We start from the raw sequence: 20,790 nt of genomic DNA, 5'->3' as shown, positions 1-20,790 counted from the left end.
GTTTGCCGGTCTCCCTCAGTCGCGTATGATGTTCGCAATGTCACCTTCAGCCTGCCGCATGACCCACATCATGCGGTCCAGATCGTCCAACCTTTGCACTAGGTTGGTTCTTAGATCATGCACCGTATCCATGATGGGTCGTAATACGTCAACCGTCTCTTCAAGGGCCACAATGCGGTCCCCATGATTCCCTTGGTTAGAAACGGTGGTAATGGCAATGTATTCCCTCATCCGATGTCGAGCCTAGGCTCTGATACCAACTGTTACACGACGCCTTCCTGAGTTTTCTTAGAAGGGTGGCGTAAGGCTAAGCAACCGATGTCAGTGCAATTACTCTCCGCCAATTAAGGTCCTCTCCGTACGCTAGACGAGATTGTTAGTGTCGTACGGGAAAACCAATGTCAAGAGTAATTGAGATCACAGAAATGAGAATTGAGAATGAAAGAAAGCCTGATTGTATTAATGAACGCTATTACATAAAAGCAACACGGTGTCGAGGGGGAGAGATACTAGTACAGAGAATTAATTGCTTGCTAGAAAATTTGATTGCTTGATCCCCCCTAATAGTGCTTAAAAAAAAAAACCAAAGGTACAGGACTTGACCTAACTAAGCTAGAGAGACATAATGAAAATACATGAAATAAAGTTGCTCTATATTTATAATGAAAAGGACTTAGATTCCTACAAAGTAGAAGCCGGTCTGTTGGCAGCAACCTTGTCTTTATCATCAAGGTCTGCGCGCGCGGCGTTGTTGGCATCTGTCTACGGCTGGGCGCTGACGAGGGCTATCGGTGGGGCGACATAGGTACAAAGCGCGGTCAAGACCACGGAGCCAACCATGACGCTAGGCATTGGGAGGCTTGCAAGCCATGGGGCGCGTCCAAGAGGTCATGGGACATGGCTGGAAAGCCGCCCATGACAGTACGCATGTTAATTGTAGGAATATGGTTTTCAAGACGAAATCGTAACTAGGCTCAATTCCTCACTTTATCGATCCCAATATTTATGTCTTCATAGGTGCAACATTAATAAATTCGCCCATGCTCGAGTGGTAAGGAATTGCATAACAAGAAATTGATGAGCCGAATTGCACTGACAAAATATTTAATGGGATCTAAGAAAATAATAAATATGGGGCCATATATCCGATCTATTAATAAATATGCATCCCATGTGACAAATAATTCAATGAAATCAAACAAAAAAAAATATTTACTAAATGAAAGAAAAATACAAATTGACATTGGAGTAAAGTTTTTAGGTCTGAAAGCCTACATAAGAATCAATATCAGTCACTTGTTTCAATTCAACCAATTAATTGACTCAACATAAATTATAGGCCCATGCAGATGCAAATCATATTCATTGCCTTATTTATTGCCTATGATTTTGTCAATGTAGGAGTAAACTTCACTCTTACGTGTCCGTAGTACATTTACAAAAGAAAAAGTAAACGATTAGTGAAAATAAACAAAGACATATGCGGATTACCTACTTAGTTAAACGAGATTAACGTTGACTAATCAACATTCACCAATCACCACAGTCAAAATGGAGCTTAAACCATAAGCGACTCTGACGGAATAGTATTCTACACAACCAAACATTGAATACGATTTCTTTAAGCAAGTTTTTTCTTTTTTTCTGAAATTTATTTGCGTAACACCACAAGCAAACTTAATTCAAAAACATCAAGTTTATTTACATCAACGCCGGTCTAATTTGTAGCAAAAAATACTTACATGCACCTAAATGTTTATAGTAAACTAAGCAATTTAATCATAATAGTTATAAATTAAAGTGAGAATACACATCACTAACCATAGTTAAATGATTTTAGTTTACATGCATATCTCATAAATTTTTCCAATCGTAACTATGATCTCCGATTTTCAATGAATAAGATAAACGTATAGAAGAAAATCCAAGCTTACTTTCTGCCTGGGGGTACACGTGAAAATAACAGCCTTTTTACTATTTCCAAAAAACCTTGAGCAATTTTTCAAACACAGAGTTGGTTGAGGGGAAAATAAATATACATGGACCAGCTATGATTCAATATAATCTGAGAAAGCTCATTGCAGAAACAACTTTCAGCCAAGAGCTAGATGGCAAAACAAACTTACCTACAAACTGTTCTTACACCAACCACATTAGTTTACCATAAGTGACAGATAGAATCAAAGAGGTAACAATATAGATTAATTAAACATGATCAGTGATAGAAGTGCATAAGAAAAAAAACATGTCATATTTTCATCTGTTAAGTGTAAACACGAAGTGTGGATAAATTTTTCCCGAGCTAGAGGTATCTAACACTGACCCCTGCATCACGTCGCCACCAAAAAAGAAGGAAAACATGTCCAGTAACTTAGGTGAGACCACTCCTACATAAATGGCAGCCTCACTGTCTTACACCAGATATATGAAGAAACTCATTTGATAGCATTTTGTTCATGAGTATTCAACTACCTAAAGATGTAATCTGGCAACAAAAATTCAATACATACAGATTATCCATCCATGTTTTTCTACACATTTATGGTTGGCGCTCAGCAGGATCACTTGCTTGGACTGAGATTCTGCGTTGCAATTTTATCCACTGACCAAGCATAAGTTGAGAAAATCAAATTCTGTGCTTTACAGGGAAAAACTGGCGGAGAATATTTGTTGACACCAAAGAACTTTCTGCTCTCTTGCAATAGTAAATTACAGAAGCAACCAACGAGACTTGCGTAGGATGATGATTCTTGCTGTCTCAAATCTGACCAGTTCCTAGAGGCTGCCTCGAAGTGTCACCTGACGCCCAAGCTTGATAGTCCTTGGCTAGCTGGATGCAAGAAACCCAACGCATAAAAAAGAGAGCAGAGCAAAGGAAAAGTGAGGAGATTTTCAGAAAAGTTATTTTTAAAAAGAGAGATTTTCGAGAAATAGTGATGTAAATTCTCACGTAGGTTAAAAATTAAGAATCACTAACTCTGAAACATAGGAAATATCTACTTTTATAGCTAAAGCCCAAAAGTGGAAGTAACTGTAGAGTTCAGCTGATGTAGTGTATAATCACACCCACAATATTCACAACTAACAACAGCATAGAAAAGTGTGTGAAAGGCAATTCACAGAACCCCAGAACTCCATCTTTGTTAAGGTTTACATTGGATTGAATTTTTGAGTACTTACCTTTCTTCTAGATAACCGGGAAATCCTCAAGGGCCAGGGCACATCTCAAATTCGGTGGATGATGGGGCCGCCCCTCTACCTTTCTCTAATTAAATACCAGGATAGTCTGCGGCAGGGTTCGAACCCATGACGTGCGCATAACTCACACATCACGAGCTACACTCTAACCACTAGACCAAACCCCTGGGGGTAATTATATGTACGTACTTATCTAGTCGGTTATATCAATATGTCATTTTACCTTGATCCATACTACTAGACTCGTTACCTAATCTAACCGAGTTAATTGGTCACTAACACTGGTCCTTCAGAACCTAAACCCGGTTCAAGAACCCCATTCGATGGATACAATCTGTATTTATTCCTACCAATCAGATTTCTCTGGGGGTCAAAAGAATAGGAGTAGTACTTTTGTGCTTAGTTTTCTGATGGATAAACTTGACGTCAATCTCAAAAGAAACCAAATTAAACAAAAAGATGAACACAAAAACAAAAACAAACCACGCCTCAATTACAAACTAGTTTGGGTCGGTTATATGAATTCTCCATATCCATTCTGCACTATTTGGGATGTTTCACTTTAATACTCAATAATCCGTCTAATTGAACAATTGTGTTCTCCAAAACTGTCATTCTCCAAATTCCAAACTTACCATTACATCTGACATATAATCTCCAACTACATGGAAAAGGCTCATGTCATAGAGCAAACCTAATGTACGTGTAGCAACAACAACTAAACCTTTTTCTTTATATTTTTTTAATAAAAACAACTAAAACTTGATTCTAACAAGTTAGTATCGTCTATAATGATACCGTTTCTTCTTCTTTTTTTTCCTGGTGGCCTCCGAGCCAACTTACGTGCACATCGATTGTCCACTAGATACTCGATACCTTCCACCAACACTGGTATCAAGTAACAATACTTTGATTCTTTAACAAAAAGAGGAGTGTTTGAGGATTCTTTTTCTCAGTTGGGACAGTTTTATAAACCAAATCTAAACAAAAACAAAAACATTTTGGGCTTTTTCTTTTAAAGTTATTCCCAGCTTCGATTTGAGCCTGCAAATCCTGTAACCTTACACTGTAATGGTTCCTTCATACAAGCAGCGTCCCACCGACAACCACCCCTCTAGCAAACTTGTTGTGTTCACTTCTTTTTTCTAATACCCCACTCCTACCCCATGTTCATTTGCTCATTTTGTTTACTTTTCACCCAAATTTTCATGATAGTCAAATCACTATTGACCAGTTGGCCTAATTATCAAATTCAATATTGGGCCAATTAGCACAAAGATGAATAGGCAATCTGGCAAGCAAGCCATGCCTATAATATACTACTATAAACTATGAGAGTGACTTTGGATTAGCCAGCGAGAACAAAGTTCACATAGCAGAAAATCCCTTTTTACGCAAAACATCTATGAAAGAAGATAAATCTCTTTAATAATTCCAGTCAATCACTTTTGCAAAAAAATCTCGAGTTTTTAACCTAAACCAAAATGACAAATAGTTCAATTAACTTTTGAGGAAAATAGAGGTCTCTCTGGTGAAGTTCAGCTGCCTAGTGAAATCCAGTGTCACCCTCTGAAAGTCTTAGAGGTGAAACTACAGAGAGAAGAGTGAGATAAGAAAAAATAACTTTGGCTGTGGTTCTAAAACATCATTGGTCCAAAAATCGTTACTTTTTAGGTTTTTTTTAATATTTTATTTAATGACTAACATTGTGGATCAGGGGTGGCTTCTATTCAATATCCAGGTGGAAAACAAGTTTGTATAGCTACGGCATGCCTTTTGTTTTTGGTCATTTTTTTGTGCACCCACAAGGTTCCTGTTAATATTTTTAGTTGGTTCATTTCAGAGAGCCATACTTTGTGTAGGTCCTCTGCTTTTTGTATACCACGTGCATTCTGCTCCCCTACCCCCCCCCCCCCAAAATATCAACAAAACATTTACTTTGAAAACTATAATTATTGGAATTTCTCCCTCCAACACCCTAAACTTTACGCTAGAACATTCATTGTGTTAAACACAACCTAAAAAGAAACCCCTCTACCTAGAAGTCAGACAGTGGCTCCTCCCACATTACTCTCTTGGTGACTCGAATCATCATTGTCATAATTGCAGATGGCGCAAGAGGCCCCTTCCCGACAGGCTATCCCCCCTTTTCAATCTTGGCAGCATTTTTCTGTCACTTCTACTCTTCTTTCCTCAGTATGACACCTATCTGTCTATTTTCCTTATTTTCTTATCAAAACTTTTCTAGGGCCTAATACACAATAAAACTACCCTTTCATTGAACTATTTAGACCAAAGAAAACAATCTCATATGTACTGCATTAGGAAGGGTAGTAATATACCCACTACAAAGCTAAAAGAAGAGATGTCTAAGCAAAGTAAGTGCTTTAAAATAATAATGAAGGATAAACGCGAATAAACATATATACATCGCCTCAGTCCAAGCAAAAGCAGAAAGATGTATCCACATTAAAATCTCAACTTTTGGTGAATCCAATCAGATGGTCGTTCTCCATCAATTAAAAGGTTATACCAGTTCCGTACTTTACCTTAGTGCCACCTTTTTTTTTTGATAAGGTAAATTTTATTCATCAGGTATCAAGGTGGTACAAAAAGGTTATGTTGCGCAGACTCTTCATTTTAACCGCCGCACCCGTGTCAACACGACACTAATACAGGTAAGGGTGTGGTATTCGTACCAGGTGTGGTGAATCAAGATCGGGTACTTGACCACAATCCATGGACAAATTTGAGGAAAAATGAAAAAAGAAATATTGAATTTTAGCTGGCTGCTTGCTAGTGCTTAGTGCCTACAGCTTGAGAAATTCCCAAAATGAAAGTTTGAGTTATTGGCTGCACTCCACAACCTATAAATTTTTCACAGAATATCTCTCATAATTTAGGATATTTATATAGATCTATTGTTAAAATTTTGAATTATTTTTAGCCGAAACCCCGCACCCGTATCCATGCCTGGATGGCTGGATCCGTACCACGGAATCTTAAAATTTAGATTATGAATGATCCAGCCTCTAGATCCGCACCCGGATCGGATACCCGCACTTGAATCCAAGCAACATAGCAAAAAGGTGCAAACAGCATCCCAGAAACAGTAATCATCTCCTAAGCCCTCCTAACAGATCCAGAAAATCCATAAACTGAGACAGATTCACTAATAAGCTACCCTTACTAATAAGATGTATCCACATTAAAATCTCAACTTTTGGTGAATCCAGTCAGATGGTCATCACCATCACTTTTGTATATGCCTATTACTTTCAGTAATGTGTTAATAATGACTTGTGACGATAGTTGCTCTGGGTTAAAAAGACGAAGAATGTGAGGAAGATGGTGATGAAAAAAAAAAAAGAATTTTTGAAGGCAAAGTTAGCAACATACATAGTCGTAAACACAAATATATTTCTTTGTTAGATTTTTTGTGCAACATGGCCATTGTAAACGATGTAGATTCCATGTTAGATATGATCGAGGCATTGCACAATTTGTAATTTTTAACACATTGTCTTAGTGCTTTTATACTATTTATAGACTATCATTACTTGCCAAAAAAAGAAAAAAAGGATGGTGATGAAAAAAAAAAAAAAAAGGAAGTAACAATAAAACATAGTGAAAATTAAGAGATACTAGAGTCATATATAAAAATGACATGGACAACAATAAGGTTAAAACAATGTTGTGGGTCTTTTATTAGATTCAAATGCCAACTTAATGGAAGGGACTCTAGCATTTCGAGAGTTGAAGCAGGGAAATGACAAGAAAAGTAGCTGCCAATAGTTTATAGAATTATAGTACAAGAACAAAATTTACAGAAAGCAAACTATGAAGAAAAAGTTAAGTGGACAATGAACCAACAAACCTGTGCCATAAACCTAGGAAGCATGATCCTCAGTATCTGATCTAGGACCTGAGCACCAGTTGACTCGATTGCCTGCACTGGAATTGCTCGAAATGCAAAGGGAATTTCAATGTTCACCTGCATAAAGAATCGATCAGAAGTGATGCAAACTAACCAATGTTCTAATGTGTTTACTCTTATTGCAACGCGGAGAAGCTCAGTCAGTAGACTCAGTACCTCGATAACAGCATCTGAAGTGAGTTGCTGCACAGGTGAGTCTCTTCTCCCGCTATCATACGATATTTTGTTCACCATAGAAGCTGCATGCCCATACCAAATCAGTGTCAAAGCACTCCTGAAAAGAATTATGTAATAACAATTAAGAACGACACACACACGAAGAGAGCAATTATTATTGCAGACAACTTGTCACATCAAGTTCTTTTGCCGACGAAAAGGAAGACCACTTCACCTCAAGGTAATTTGTCAAAAATAAGTAAACTAAAGACAAAAACATACCGACTTGAATCATGTTATGTCAATTATTTATACAATGTTCTCAACAGAAACCTTCCACAACAGCCTAGTGGAAGTCTAGGAAACAAGTTGAAACTGGGTTTTCACTGAAGTTGAACGTATATGGACATCCAGTTTTCCTCCCCAAGTCGATGCAAGGAGAAAATTATTCGCTAATTGACCATTAGAATCCTAGATTTACCTTAAATCAAGAAAGGTAACTAATGCTGCATCATCTTTCCGACAGTATGAAAGTATCCAACCTTTGAAAAGGATGACAAATGTAGCTATTTCAGCTTTTATGAGAAGAAAGGTAACAAATGGTGCACTTAACTGACAGACAGTACTAAAGCAGCCATCCTCTAAACAGGAGATTTTTGTTTTCCTTTTGATAAGAAACGGGACTAAGATTACATTGTAGTTTTCTGAAGAACTCGGACATCTACAACCACTTACGGATTCATTGTTAAAAAAGAAAACACATATTCTGATTTGTGTACATTATTCTACAAATGGCATGTCCATAAAAAAGGATCGATTGGATTTATGTAGATATTCATGACTAGTAAAGAGGACAAAAAAAATTAAATTGTTCGCCAATATTTTATTTCTTCATCAAATGTGTTCCCTGTTTTGATTCCCAGAGAACTTATACCTAACTGCAAAAGTACAACACCTCTAACAAGAATGTACTCACAGAAAGATATACAACAATATCCAAATCAAAGTGAGGGCAGCATCAAATTGCATCCAGAAAAAGTAATCCGGTTCTAAGTGCATTATTTCACTTTTATGGACCAATACGAAACAAATAAATGAAATTGCAGCCCGATTGAACCAGTGCATCTTTCGAAGATCTTACCGAAAAATTGTTCTTTGAACACGAGCACATTTCCACTTATAAAGAGACTCACGCACAAATATCCAAAATGATAGAAATAGCACTTAAAAAGACTCCATACCATCAAATTTATCATTTTGGGCGACCACAATAGGAGATCCCTCAAGCTGAGAATTCGAAGAATACAAATAAATATAACATGATTAGATGGCCATAAATTAGTAAAATGTTAAAGCAACTGGAAAATCCATAATTGAGCATAAAAATGCAATATACCTTGCAAGACAACAGCTTGATACAACATCCATCAGGCTGCTCCTCAACTCTAACCAACAAAACAGGGCACACTTCAAATGCAAAGAACTTGAACCTATATACATAACACCTGAATGTACTATCATCCACTCGTTCAATCCTCTCCGCATCCAACACCGAGTACTGGCTCGCCGGCAAGCTCATATACTCCACTAAATCAACAAAAAGAGTAAAAAGAAAAGCTCAGAAGAATCAAAACAGTACCAAGACTCACTGCTTCAAACAATCATTCAACTACGTCTCAATTTAACAGAAGCTATATGAATAATATTCAAATTATTCATTAGTACTCCCTCCATTCCAGTTTAAGTGACCCGATTTAATTTTTACTCTGTTCAAAAAAAGGACCTTGTTCAGTTGTAATAAATTTAAAAATAATTTAACTTAAATTTCTTATTTTACCCTTTAGTGACAATTTTTATTACCATAAAAATATTATGGCATGTTTAAAACGTTTCAAAAGTCTTATAATCATACAAATGTTATGACATCACTAACACCACAAGTTTCAAAAGTATGCACTTTTTTCTTAACTTCATGTTAAGGCACACAGATTCACATAAATTAAAACAAAGACCATAGCAATGACTTTAGTTTCTTAACTCTAAATTTAGATTATACTTTGTAAAATAAGAGTCAACTACATAAACAGAAGGAGAACAAAAAGTAGAATGTTGTAGACTTACTTAGCGGACGTTGAAGTTGTTTAACGGAAAGAGATTCTTTACGTCGGGCAATGAATCGAGCTTTGGGAGCAGAATCAGCTGTAATGCGGAGTGAACGCTTTGAAGAATCGTTAGACGAAGAGGTTAAGTTCAATAATGCATAAGGAACAGAGGTTGTAGGGAATCTAGGGTTTTTGTAATGGAAGGGAATGTAGCTTAGATTTGTTAGTGAAGAAGAAGCTGAACTCAGCGCCATGGATTTTCACTGAAACAAATAGGGATTTGATTGGTTTCAAAGTTTGTTTTATGGTTGTGAGATGTGAGACTGAGGATAAGCTCACGAGTGTGGTTAGGAATTGAATACGTCACCAAAAGAGGCGCAACTTAGCTTGAAAGTAGATGCACACTTTAGCTTGTGGGCTTAACCGGTGACGAAAGCACTTCCCAAAGTGTAAAGCAATTTCTTTACTAAATTTTTAATTATAAATTACAAAAAAGAAAATGTGAAGTGATTTATACAGCGTTAGTGCTTTCTATGTATAGTTGTCTAATTATCTAGGAGTACATTTTATTTCAAATGAGTATCTAAAGATTGTCGTTAATTATGTAAAAGTGTATATGATAAGTTCCATAACGAAATATTATGTCTTATACAAATATTACACGAAAAAAGTAATAAACTAAAACTATTCAATTTATATTTATACCTACTAAAAAAATACTAAATATTTGTATAACAATCCAATATGATAATTTAGAATTAATAATAATATTGAGTTTATACACCGCAAACCAAATAGTTTATAGTAGTAATTATTTACATATTTAAAACAACTTTATCAACAAAAACTGTGTACGGAATTTGGACTTGAGCAGGCACATGACAAACTTTACTTGACCGACCCTCTTACCTGGCGCTAAATATCTCCAAACTCGCTAAAATACGCCGTACAATTTCAAAATATTAATCATCATAATTCAAAATAAAGCAAATCAATGTAGAAAGCTGATTAATTCCATTCATAACTAGCAGTCGATTACAATAGATTTTACTTAAAAGCAAACTACTTAAACTATTTTTACATCCATAAAAGCCAAGATTAAGACCATAGAAATAGAACCCAAATCCTAAGACAACATTCAAGAGCTAGTGAATTTCGTAACAGCCTTAGTGCCTTCAGAAACAGCGTGCTTAGCCAATTCACCAGGAAGTACAAGTCTCACAGCAGTCTGAATTTCCCGAGAAGTAATAGTTGGCTTCTTGTTGTACCTAGCAAGTCTAGAAGATTCCTGAGCAAGCTTCTCGAAAATATCGTTGATGAAACTGTTCATTATTCCCATAGCTTTACTTGAAATACCTATATCAGGATGTACTTGTTTCAGCACCTTGAAGATGTAGATCTTGTAGGTTTCAACTGACTTTTTCGCTCTCTTCTTCTTCTTGTCTCCGGCAGCTGCAGCACCGCTGTCCTTCGGCAGTTTTTTGCCGGCCTTTGGCTTCGGAGTTTTCTCTGCGGCGGGGGTTTTTTCTGCTGCTGGTTTCTTCTCGGCGGGCTTTTTCTCGGCTTTTGGTGCCATTGTTAGGAAGACTGAGAAAATAAACAAGGAGTTTTTTAGAGCGAAGAAGAAAGGACTTTGATTGAATAGTTGAGTTGTGAGGAGAAAACAAGTAGAGCGTTTTAATTTTATAGTGTTTTAGACAGGAGTTGTGATTGGTTAATGCCTAGTGACGCGGATCGTTGTTGACAGCCGTTGATCTATGTATTTAATCAACGGCGATTTGGAAGTCTGTTTTGGATCCGTGTCATTTTTCTTGTTCTCTACCTTATATGCCACGTTTGCCTTTTGAGAAGCAATGTTAATACTACTCATTTTGATAAAATATCTAGAAGATATAAAAAAAAATTATTTGTTTAACTATAACCAAAAGTAAAATTAAGTTGGATTATCATTTTAGGTCGTACCGTTGTGTTCATATATACATAACTTTGCTTGTTGACCAAAAGAAATAAAACCACCACAATGTACACTCAAAATTTCTGAAATGAAAAGATGTATTATGTAAATTTTTCTTTCCTTCCTTTTTTTAAATGTCTATTGATGTACCCAAAGGTTCATCGGACTTGAGTAGACGGTGTGCAAGAATTTAAAATTCAATTCAAAACTTTAATGCTTTGAGCTTAGTAATGCATAAGTGACACAATTGATTCGAGACAATAACAATATTTGCTAATGAAGTTTGATGTCATCGCGGAGACGGAGCCATAATTTAAAGTTTATGGGTTTGCAACTAAGCGTTTATACATATTTAATAGATTTTCTAGTATAACTACAGGGTCTAAGCAAAAAATTACTGGGTTCGTTCGAACCCGTAAATAACAAACACCCTCTCTCCGCCCCAGTGCCATGGCCAGCCACATCGTCATGCCACGTAGGTGCTGCTTGGCATATATTTTTTATATATGGAAAGCTTACATATGAAATAGACGAGCATGTGTGGGAAGGTTCTAGAGAAATACGAAAATTTCTCGTAAAAGACCTTAGAACCATATGGAATTGCTAGAAAGACCTTAGTCCTTAGAACCCTATGGAACCCTATCGAAGTTCTGGGGGCATCCGTGGATTATTTCTGTATTGGGCCTGTAACTGCCTCATTGGGCTTGTATTCGTTCACACTATAATTTGTCATTTCTTCTTGGGGTTGTAATAACTTGTAAACAAACAGTTTGGGATTAATGGAAAGAGGTAGGGGTATTCTAATATTTGCATGAAAAGGTAGAAAATATGCTTATAGGGTCTATGTGCTTTCTATGCTATTTCGTTTAACTTGCTTTATTTCTGTACATCAGTAGAAATCATGTCTATAGGAATCATGTACATCTCACTTGCACACTTTTCAAACATGTTAGTATTTGCCATGTTCGTTTATATGATACTATTGTGCATTTAGATAGCATGCCTATAGGATGTATAAACATATGCTAGATACCATGCCTATAGAACTTCAAATAATCAATTGGTCGATTGCTTATATAACTTTAGTGTACTGCCCATCCAGATATCATGACTATAGGACACTAATATTTTAATCAACTACTCTTGTTGTTTTCATTACACTATCTCGCATGGATGACGTGTCTATGAGAGTAAGGTGTTATAAAATCAAGTCCGGTTGTCAATTATTAGAAATTATGCCTATAGGACAAAGTCACCTGCCTAAGACGCATATCTATGAAATCAACGCTAATAATTCTGAGTTTGCAAACAGTTTACCGCCTCCTCGTCTAAGCCATTGAGAACAATAACGTTGCATATATGATGTTGTAATTCATAATCACTTAGAAACCATGCATATAGGACTCTAAGTCTTGAATTATAAAATCATCTAATGCTTATTCTGCCGCATGCATTTGTTGTCTATGTGTGGAGGCTAAGTTGGGCCTTTAATTGTCTTTACGTGAAGTCCTATTTGTTTTGAATGTCGCATAGCTTTCTCACTTTTTTGAGCAGCTACGTCGAGTCAAGAACCACCTCCAACTTTTGCTAACAAATAATTCTGTAGGTTCATTGTATTCATCAATTTCATCACCAATATTACTATTCATCTTCTTTCTTATTTTCTCAAAGGTACTATTTATGCCATGAACTAGAGTTTTATAATCCAATCTTTCAACCATTAAAACTTGTAACAAGTGCTTCAAATACTTCTAACTACTCATAATAAACGAGTTTGAAGCATTGGAATTACCTATAGTAGATCAATCTTGACAAATCACAACTTTGGTGATTTTTGTGTTCTTGAGGATTTGATGATCAATTCTAGTATGTGGATGCAAGAATGATATTAGAACTCATGTATATTGAGTAAGAATCAACCCAAAATATCATTAACAACTTACCTTAGCTGGTTGGACTTGATTTGAGCTTAAAATTACCCCTTCACCTCAAGAACCCTATCCTCCAATAATCAGAATACTCTCTTCCCTCGATTTTGTACTTAGAGGCCCAGATTTTTGGGTTTCGGACGTAGCCCCAGATGTTTTGCATCCCCAGTTCGCTCATCTTCGAAGCTTGGATACGGACTCGGGCACTATGACAGTACTTCACTGCCGACAATACTTCACTGCCAGCCTTCAGTAATTTGATCATAACCTATAGTAGGAATATACAAATGACGAACGGTTTGAAGAGTTAGAAACTAGACTCGAAGACCTTTCATTTGATAGGTTGTCCCCCCACATAACTCCTTATATTCATATAGATATACTCATCCAAATTTAGATCATGTGCGTACTCATTTGAAACTTTAGTCTATCATGTAATTTCCAACTTGACTTGGACTTAGGGTTATCATTAGACCTCAAATCATTATAATATGCCTTATACACTTATTAGCCTATCCAATTAATATCCAGCATATTAATAGTCCTCGTTTACTCATAAAATAATATAATTAGCACACATTAACTTTCTTAATACATCTTAAGCACTTTGAAATTTCCCGGGGTGCTACACCAGTCTACAATCAGGGATTGTCCAGACTCAGACCTCCACCAGTAGCAGAAAATAATTTCGAGTTGAAGCAAGACTTGTTCAAACTATCCAGAATAAAATGTGTCTTCAGATGAAAGGTGAATGAAGATCCTAACACTCACTTGATGGATCTTGAGGAAATCATGAACATCGTCCAATACAACGGACTGCCAAAAGATACAATATACTTAAGGGAATTCCCCTTTTTACTGAAGGATGATGTGAAGCACTGATTTTGTAGCTTACTAATATGGTCAATCATGACATGGGAAGACATGACTAAAAAGTTTCTTGACAAATACTTCTCAGCTGTAAATACAGTGAAATTCAGAAGGGAAATACACAACTTCTGCCAGACGGACACTGAAATAGTTTTCGAAGCTTGTGAAAGATTCAAGGAGATAGTGAGGAAGTATCAGCATAATGGGGTTGAATTATGGATGTAACTCTAGGATTTTTGGGATGGACTGACACATCCCCCACGACGAACTCTGAACACTACAATTTGAGGTCTTTTAATGAAGAAGACTACTGAGGAGATTGTGGCAATTCTTGATGGGCTCTCTGAAGATGCTAACTAGTGTCCTGCTGAGAGTAATGATAAAAGAAAATTAGTTTGGGTTTATCAAGTAGATTCCAACGCATCAGTGCAAGCCCAGCTAGGCGTCATGGCCAAAGAGATAAGAAAGTTGACCTTAGCCAAGGTCCACATCCAACCATCATTTGTTTGTGATTTATGTGGAATGGATCATCCAACTCATGAGTGTCAGGCCTCAGGTGCATATGAAGTGGTAAATGATGTGGGGAGCTTTAGTAGAGGCAACTACCAGAGTGGTAGTAATTTTAACTATATGGGACAAAGGCACCCAGGTTTTTCTTGGAGTTCTCCAAGTGGTAGCCTGAACTCATGGCAGTAGAATAATCTGTGACCTCTGGGACAATGAGCTCCAGGATTTCAGAATCAGCAGAGGCAACAATACCAGCCTCCACATTCTAATCAGTCTAGCATGGAAGATCTAATAAAAGCCTTCATTATTAAAACATATGAGAGATTTGAAACTCATAGTGCAACCATTCGAAACTTAGAGAGACAAGTAAGGCAGATTGCTAGTCTATTATCTGAGTGGTCTCCAGGAACCCTCTTTGTGGATACCAAAAGGAAACAATATATTTAGTGTCATTGAGGAATGGAAATGTATTGCAAGATCCGTTGGTAACAAAAAAAATGATTTGAAGGGAAATCAAGTTTATAATAAAGTGAGGGCAGAGCAAGATGATGATATGAAGGAGAAGAACAAATTTGATGTTCCAACAAAGAAGTAATTATGAGATTGGAGAAAGTAAATACATGCATGCTCTACCCTTCCCCGTAAGCAAAGAAGAGAAAAGATGGATAAACAATTTGGGGGCTTTCTAGAAGTGCTCAAGCACGTGCATGTGAATATACCTTTCATAGATATGCTTTCACATATGCCAGCTTATGCTAAATTTTTGAAGGAGATGTTGTCCAAAAAGCGAAAAGTGAAAGAGACATCGATGTTCAAACAACACAGAGCATTGTAGTTCCATTCTACAAAATAAGATCCCTAAAAAATGCGGAGGTCCAAGGAGTTTTACTATACCTTGCTCTTTAGGAAGTAATAAGTTTAAGAAAACTTTGTGTGATTCAGGTGCTTCCATTAATCTTATGCCTTTGTCTATTTTCAGGAAATTGGAGGGAGATATTGGAGAAATCAGGTCGATACCCGTGTCATTGCAGCTGGCGGATCAGACCACAATCATACCTGAAGGAATAGTGGAGGATGTGCTAGTTCGGGTGGATTAATTTGTGTTCCCCGTGGAGTTCATTGTGGTGAAAATGGAGGAGAATAAGGAGGTCCCTATGATTATAGGGAGACCCTTCTTGTATACTAGAAAAGCAATTCAGGATATTCAGGAAAGGAAACTCATGCTCAGAGTAGGGGAAGAAAGATTGATCTTCAAGATGGAAGCAGAAGGGGAGGGGGATAAAGGTGAAACTTGGAGAGGGTCAAATGAATAAGTGTGGGGTATGCCCAAATAAGGCCGAAAATAATCCCTTAGAATGGATGTGTGCGCTGGGTCGGGTGTGCAAAGGAGATCCCGACTTCGATTCAGACTTTGACTAGATGAATTAGGGAAGTTTCCTTTACCTCTTGCTTTTTATTTGTATGTCATGGGAACATACCACAATTTAAAATATGGGGTGGGGATGTAAATATGTATATGCGTGTTTGTTTCCGTTTCTTTTGATTGAATTTTTTTGTTGACTTTTCCTGACGATGAATTTCCTCGACTGTTTTCTTGAGGGATCGAAGTCGAAGAAAAAAAATAGTCATTTATTTTTGTTTTATTTTCTTAGGTAGTGTAACAATTTCTCCTTGGTTCTTCTTTGTGTCGCGATTCTTTTTCAAGGGTTTTGTTTGGACCGGGATAGTTAGTTTTTTTTATATATTAGGAATAATGAAGTCTTGTGCTATGTATTAAATGGAGATAGCTTTTCTTCATGTTGTTGTGCCTTGAGAGTAGTGAGTGCCTTAGTTGTGATACTTAGGCTCAGTTCTTGACTCATAGATATGTGCCTTAAATTGGTTGATTTGTGACTTTGCTTAACTGCTTTGACTAGAGAGTCGGGATAGATCCGATTCTGATTGAGTTATGTTCCATGTGTGTGCGAGGTTATTGGTGATATTCTTGCATGTTAGTTGATGTCTGGAACTTCTTCCGTGTATTTGCAAAGCAAAATAGTAGTCTTGTTCATCTAGGAAGTGATATAGGCATTTCTTTATTGAGCCAATTATATGCTTTTACCCACCTAATTAATGTATATCGTAGTTAGCCTCGTTGAGCTTGTATTCCTATTTCTTTGACAACCACACTACAAGCTTGACCTCTTTGTTTGACTTGTCTATCTGTTTGAACCTTTTACCTCTCTTGAGCACTTGAATTTGTTATGGGCTTGTAAAAGCTAAGTTAATGTATGGTCGGGTTTTTGAGTGGAACTATAGAAAAAAGAGAAAGGTGCACTGTTTGAAAAACTGTGAGAGCCACTTATAGGGAATTGTAAGGGGGAAAAAAGTGAGTTTGCTTGAAAAAAAATCAGAACTTAGAAAAGAAAAAAATAGGTTCCTTGCTAGTGGTAATTCTCATCTTGTTTGTACTTAAAGAAATAGGGGAGCTTGATGTTGTTATATTGTGAAGGTTGAAGTTTGGTTCAATATAAGTGTGGGGTTTGAAGTGTTAATGTACATGTATTAAAGTGCTTAGGGAAGTGTAGTCACTATATCCAAATGTATCATACCCGTCATGTAGCCTACATTACAACCAATTAAAGTCCTACTTGATCCTTGATTGAATGAGCTCAAATTAGCAGAGTACTACACTACGAACAAGCATATGGTACGTTTTCTGTGGTGCATGAATTTGATTTCTGATAGTGAGTGAATTCCTTCTATCTTTAGTTCCTATTTGTTCTTGAATTTTATTGAGTATGGAACTACTCTCTATTGTTGTGTGAAGGCACATGATTTGCGAAGGTAAGGTAAAGTCTTTGATCTATGTGTTAGAGTAAGTGAACATGTTGTGAAAAATGTGTGGTGCTTTTGAGTCGAGTCTTGAGGTTAGGATGTTATGATATGGTACTTAGGCTTCTTTAAATGTTCTTGTCATGATGCGTTAAGGAAGTTGTCTCATGAGAAAGTCGTCTCTATGTGAAGTGTAGTTTGATTGCTCGAGGACGAGCAATAGTTTAAGTGTGGGGTGTTGATGGTAGTCTAGGAACACGTGTTTTAGCTGCATTTTGCACTCTAATTATTGCATTTTGAACGTGTTTGAGATGAAATGATATTGATTTGCACTTATTACATATTTTATGCTTTGTAGGAGATGATTCCGAGTTAAAAAGGTGTTTTGAAGCTAAATCGAATAATTGAAGCTTTGAAGTCCGAGTAAAAGCCAATGAATTAAACTAGAATCGCGTTTGGGGCTCGTGAACCGGCATTGCATACGAAAGTTGGAAGAAAACGCAAGGGTAGTGACATTTGTACTAATGCTTCACACCATGCATAGCACAGTGCGACACATCAGTGCAAATGTGCATCAAAAATTTGAGAAGTTCAGAGGCTTGTAATTTCTGGGTCTGATAGAAAAATACACTAATGCTACACATAATGTGTGGCACTAGTACAAATTTTTGTCAGACAAACTAAGTTTAGAGAGTTTGCAACCGAGCAAAATGCACTAATGCGACGCACCATGCATAGCACTGTGCGACGCATGAAGTGTAAAAAGTTTGTAGGTTTTTCCATTTCGGCTCAAAGAGGGTAGTTTCGTCCGGGTTTGTTCCTACTTGGTATAAATATACTGGAAACACATTTTAAGGGACTTTTGACCTTGGGAGCTTTGGGAGAGCATTGGAGGCTACAAGACTCAGGATTTCATCATCTTTCCATCAATTCAATACAGGAGTTTGGATTGTAACATTAGATTGATGCTTCCTTATTCTTTAATTAATATTTGTGATGACTTTCTCTATAATTATGGAGTAGTTTACCTTAAGGTTTGATGGATATGGTGTTTTGATTAATATTTGTGGATTTTGACTCTAGTTCTTGCTTGAATTCGTTTATGGAGTTTTGAGTTATTGTAACTTTATTCACCAGTTTATTTAATCGAAAGAGGAGTATTTTGGTGATTATCTTTGCATTATTTTGTTTGGTTTAATTCAATGATTCTCCTAAGTAATCGAAAGAGCTTGTTGAATTGTTGACTAAATCAAGTTAGGAGAATATTCAATAGACGTTTTCCTAAAGACTAATTCATTAACAGATGCTTGCATACTTTCGAAATGCTTATATTAGTTCACCTCGTAGAATTAGGATTTAATCGAGAGAGGAGTCTTGACAACACGTTTGAACTAATAATTGAATGAATTCGTAAGAATCATTAGAACATTAGAGTTAATTAAATTAGAGTTAAATCCCAAATAGCTATCTTGCACCTATATTATCACGACCCTTATTACTCACATTGATAAGAAATTAACTCTGCAAATCTCTAATTCCTTGCCGTCAATTGTGTAGTTGTTTTATTTTAGTATTTAAACATAGTTTATAATCATTTAACTCAAGTATTGATTCTCATAAATAACAATTAAACCAGAAATTACTTGAAAATTGTTTAAATCCAATCTATGTGGAGACGATATTTTACTATACTATCTTTGATTAGCGAGTATCAATTTCGTGTTATGTTTTGCACTCGTTATCTAGTTGACTTTAGTGCACTAATAAAAAAACACATATATAACTACTGACTACACAAGAAGTCCTTATGGACATTCCCGTCTTCCATAAGAGACCTACCAATGGAGACTTCCAATTCATCCTTGATAATATGTGTAGCACCCCGAAAAATTTCGAAGTACTTAAGCGTTATTAAGAAAGTTGATGTGCGCTAATTATATTATTTTGTGTGCATACGAGGACTATTAATATGATGGATATCAATTTTATATGATAATAAGTGTACGAGGCATATTATAAGTGATGTGGGGTCTAAGGATATCCCTAAGTCCAAGTTAAGTTGGAAATTACACGATAGACTAAAATTCCAAATGAGTATGCACACGACCAAACTTTGGACGATAATATCTACACATATATAAGGATTTATGTAATGTAAAACCTATCAAATGAAAGATCTTTGAGTCTAGTTTCTAACTCTTCAACCCGTTTGTCATTTGAACATTGCTACAAGAAGTTATGACCAAATTACCAAAGGTTGGCAGAGGAGTCTGCGGATGCGCAACATCCGGGGCTGCGTCCGAAAGAATGGATGGCAGTGAAGTACTGCCATAGCGTCCGAGTTCGCATCCGAGTTCGCATCCGAGCTTTGAAGATGAGTGAAGAGGGGATGCGAAGCATCCGGGGCCACATCCAAAACCCAGAAATTTGGGCTTATAAATACAAAATCGGGGGAAGAGATTATTTTGTGTATTGGGGGTTAGGGTTCTTAATGGTGAAAAGACAATTTTGAGCTCAAATCAAGTCCAATCAACTAAGGTAAGTTGTAAATGATGTTTTTGGTTGATTCTTACTCAATATACATGAGTTATAACATCATTCTTACATTCAAATACTAGATTTTATCATCAAATCCTCAACAACATAAAAATCACCGAAGTTGTGATTTTTCAAGATTGATCTACTAGAGGTAATTTCAATGCTTCAAACTCATTTATTATGAGTAGTTAGAAGTGTTTGAAGCACTTGTTACAAGTTTTAAATAGTTGAAAGATTGGATTGTAAACTCTAGTTCATGGCATGTATAGTACTTTTGAGAAAATAAGAGAAGATGAATGTTAATCTTGGCGATGAAATTTATGAATACAATGAACCTATGGAATTATTTGTTAGCAAAAGATGTAGGTGATCAACTAAGTAATCACCAGAATTGTATATTTTGTAAGTGTTGATTATGGAAGATGATGAATAGTAACTTGGTGACAGACAATTGATATAGTATCATTAATGACTTCGAATGGGTATTAAAATATAAGAATGAAGTTGGATGGTCTAGCATGTAAAACTATTTGACGATTTGAGTTGTTGGAGGCTTGTAACCAACTTATGAGCCATATATGGATGTTGATCAATATCTTAGGTCATATTCTGATGCAATTAGGATATCTAATTGTAGATATCGACTTGTTGGTGATGTTGGGCATTTTAATCAACATTGGAATGATGGATGAGGATTGAAATCTTGTGAATGTTAATAAAGCGAAAGCTAGGTAAGTTGATTAAAACTTACTCTTCTTGAGGGACTTTCTCTAAAAGCATGTTTCG

At 36.4% G+C, this 20,790-nt stretch overlaps 2 protein-coding genes across 2 annotated transcripts; both read right to left on the bottom strand.

The window, feature by feature from the left end:
- Positions 1-2,228: 2,228 nt before the first annotated feature.
- LOC104101695 (uncharacterized) lies at positions 2,229-9,758 on the bottom strand. The gene is made up of 6 exons (XM_009609187.4): positions 9,413-9,758; positions 8,688-8,878; positions 8,533-8,578; positions 7,292-7,374; positions 7,076-7,192; positions 2,229-2,830 (listed from the first exon to the last, which is right to left on the bottom strand). Exons 1-6 carry the CDS (start codon positions 9,645-9,647, stop codon positions 2,759-2,761), a joined length of 744 nt encoding a protein of 247 aa, XP_009607482.1. The 5' UTR covers positions 9,648-9,758; the 3' UTR covers positions 2,229-2,758.
- A 630-nt stretch (positions 9,759-10,388) lies between these two features.
- On the bottom strand, positions 10,389-11,173 carry LOC104101694 (histone H2B-like). The gene has a single exon (XM_009609186.4). It carries the CDS (start codon positions 10,967-10,969, stop codon positions 10,532-10,534), a length of 438 nt encoding a protein of 145 aa, XP_009607481.1. The 5' UTR covers positions 10,970-11,173; the 3' UTR covers positions 10,389-10,531.
- Positions 11,174-20,790: the final 9,617 nt, after the last annotated feature.

The sequence above is a fragment of the Nicotiana tomentosiformis genome, chromosome 5 (assembly GCF_000390325.3).
Source record: "Nicotiana tomentosiformis chromosome 5, ASM39032v3, whole genome shotgun sequence".
NCBI lineage: Eukaryota > Viridiplantae > Streptophyta > Magnoliopsida > Solanales > Solanaceae > Nicotiana > Nicotiana tomentosiformis.
This window is presented reverse-complemented; position numbering and strand designations above follow the sequence as displayed.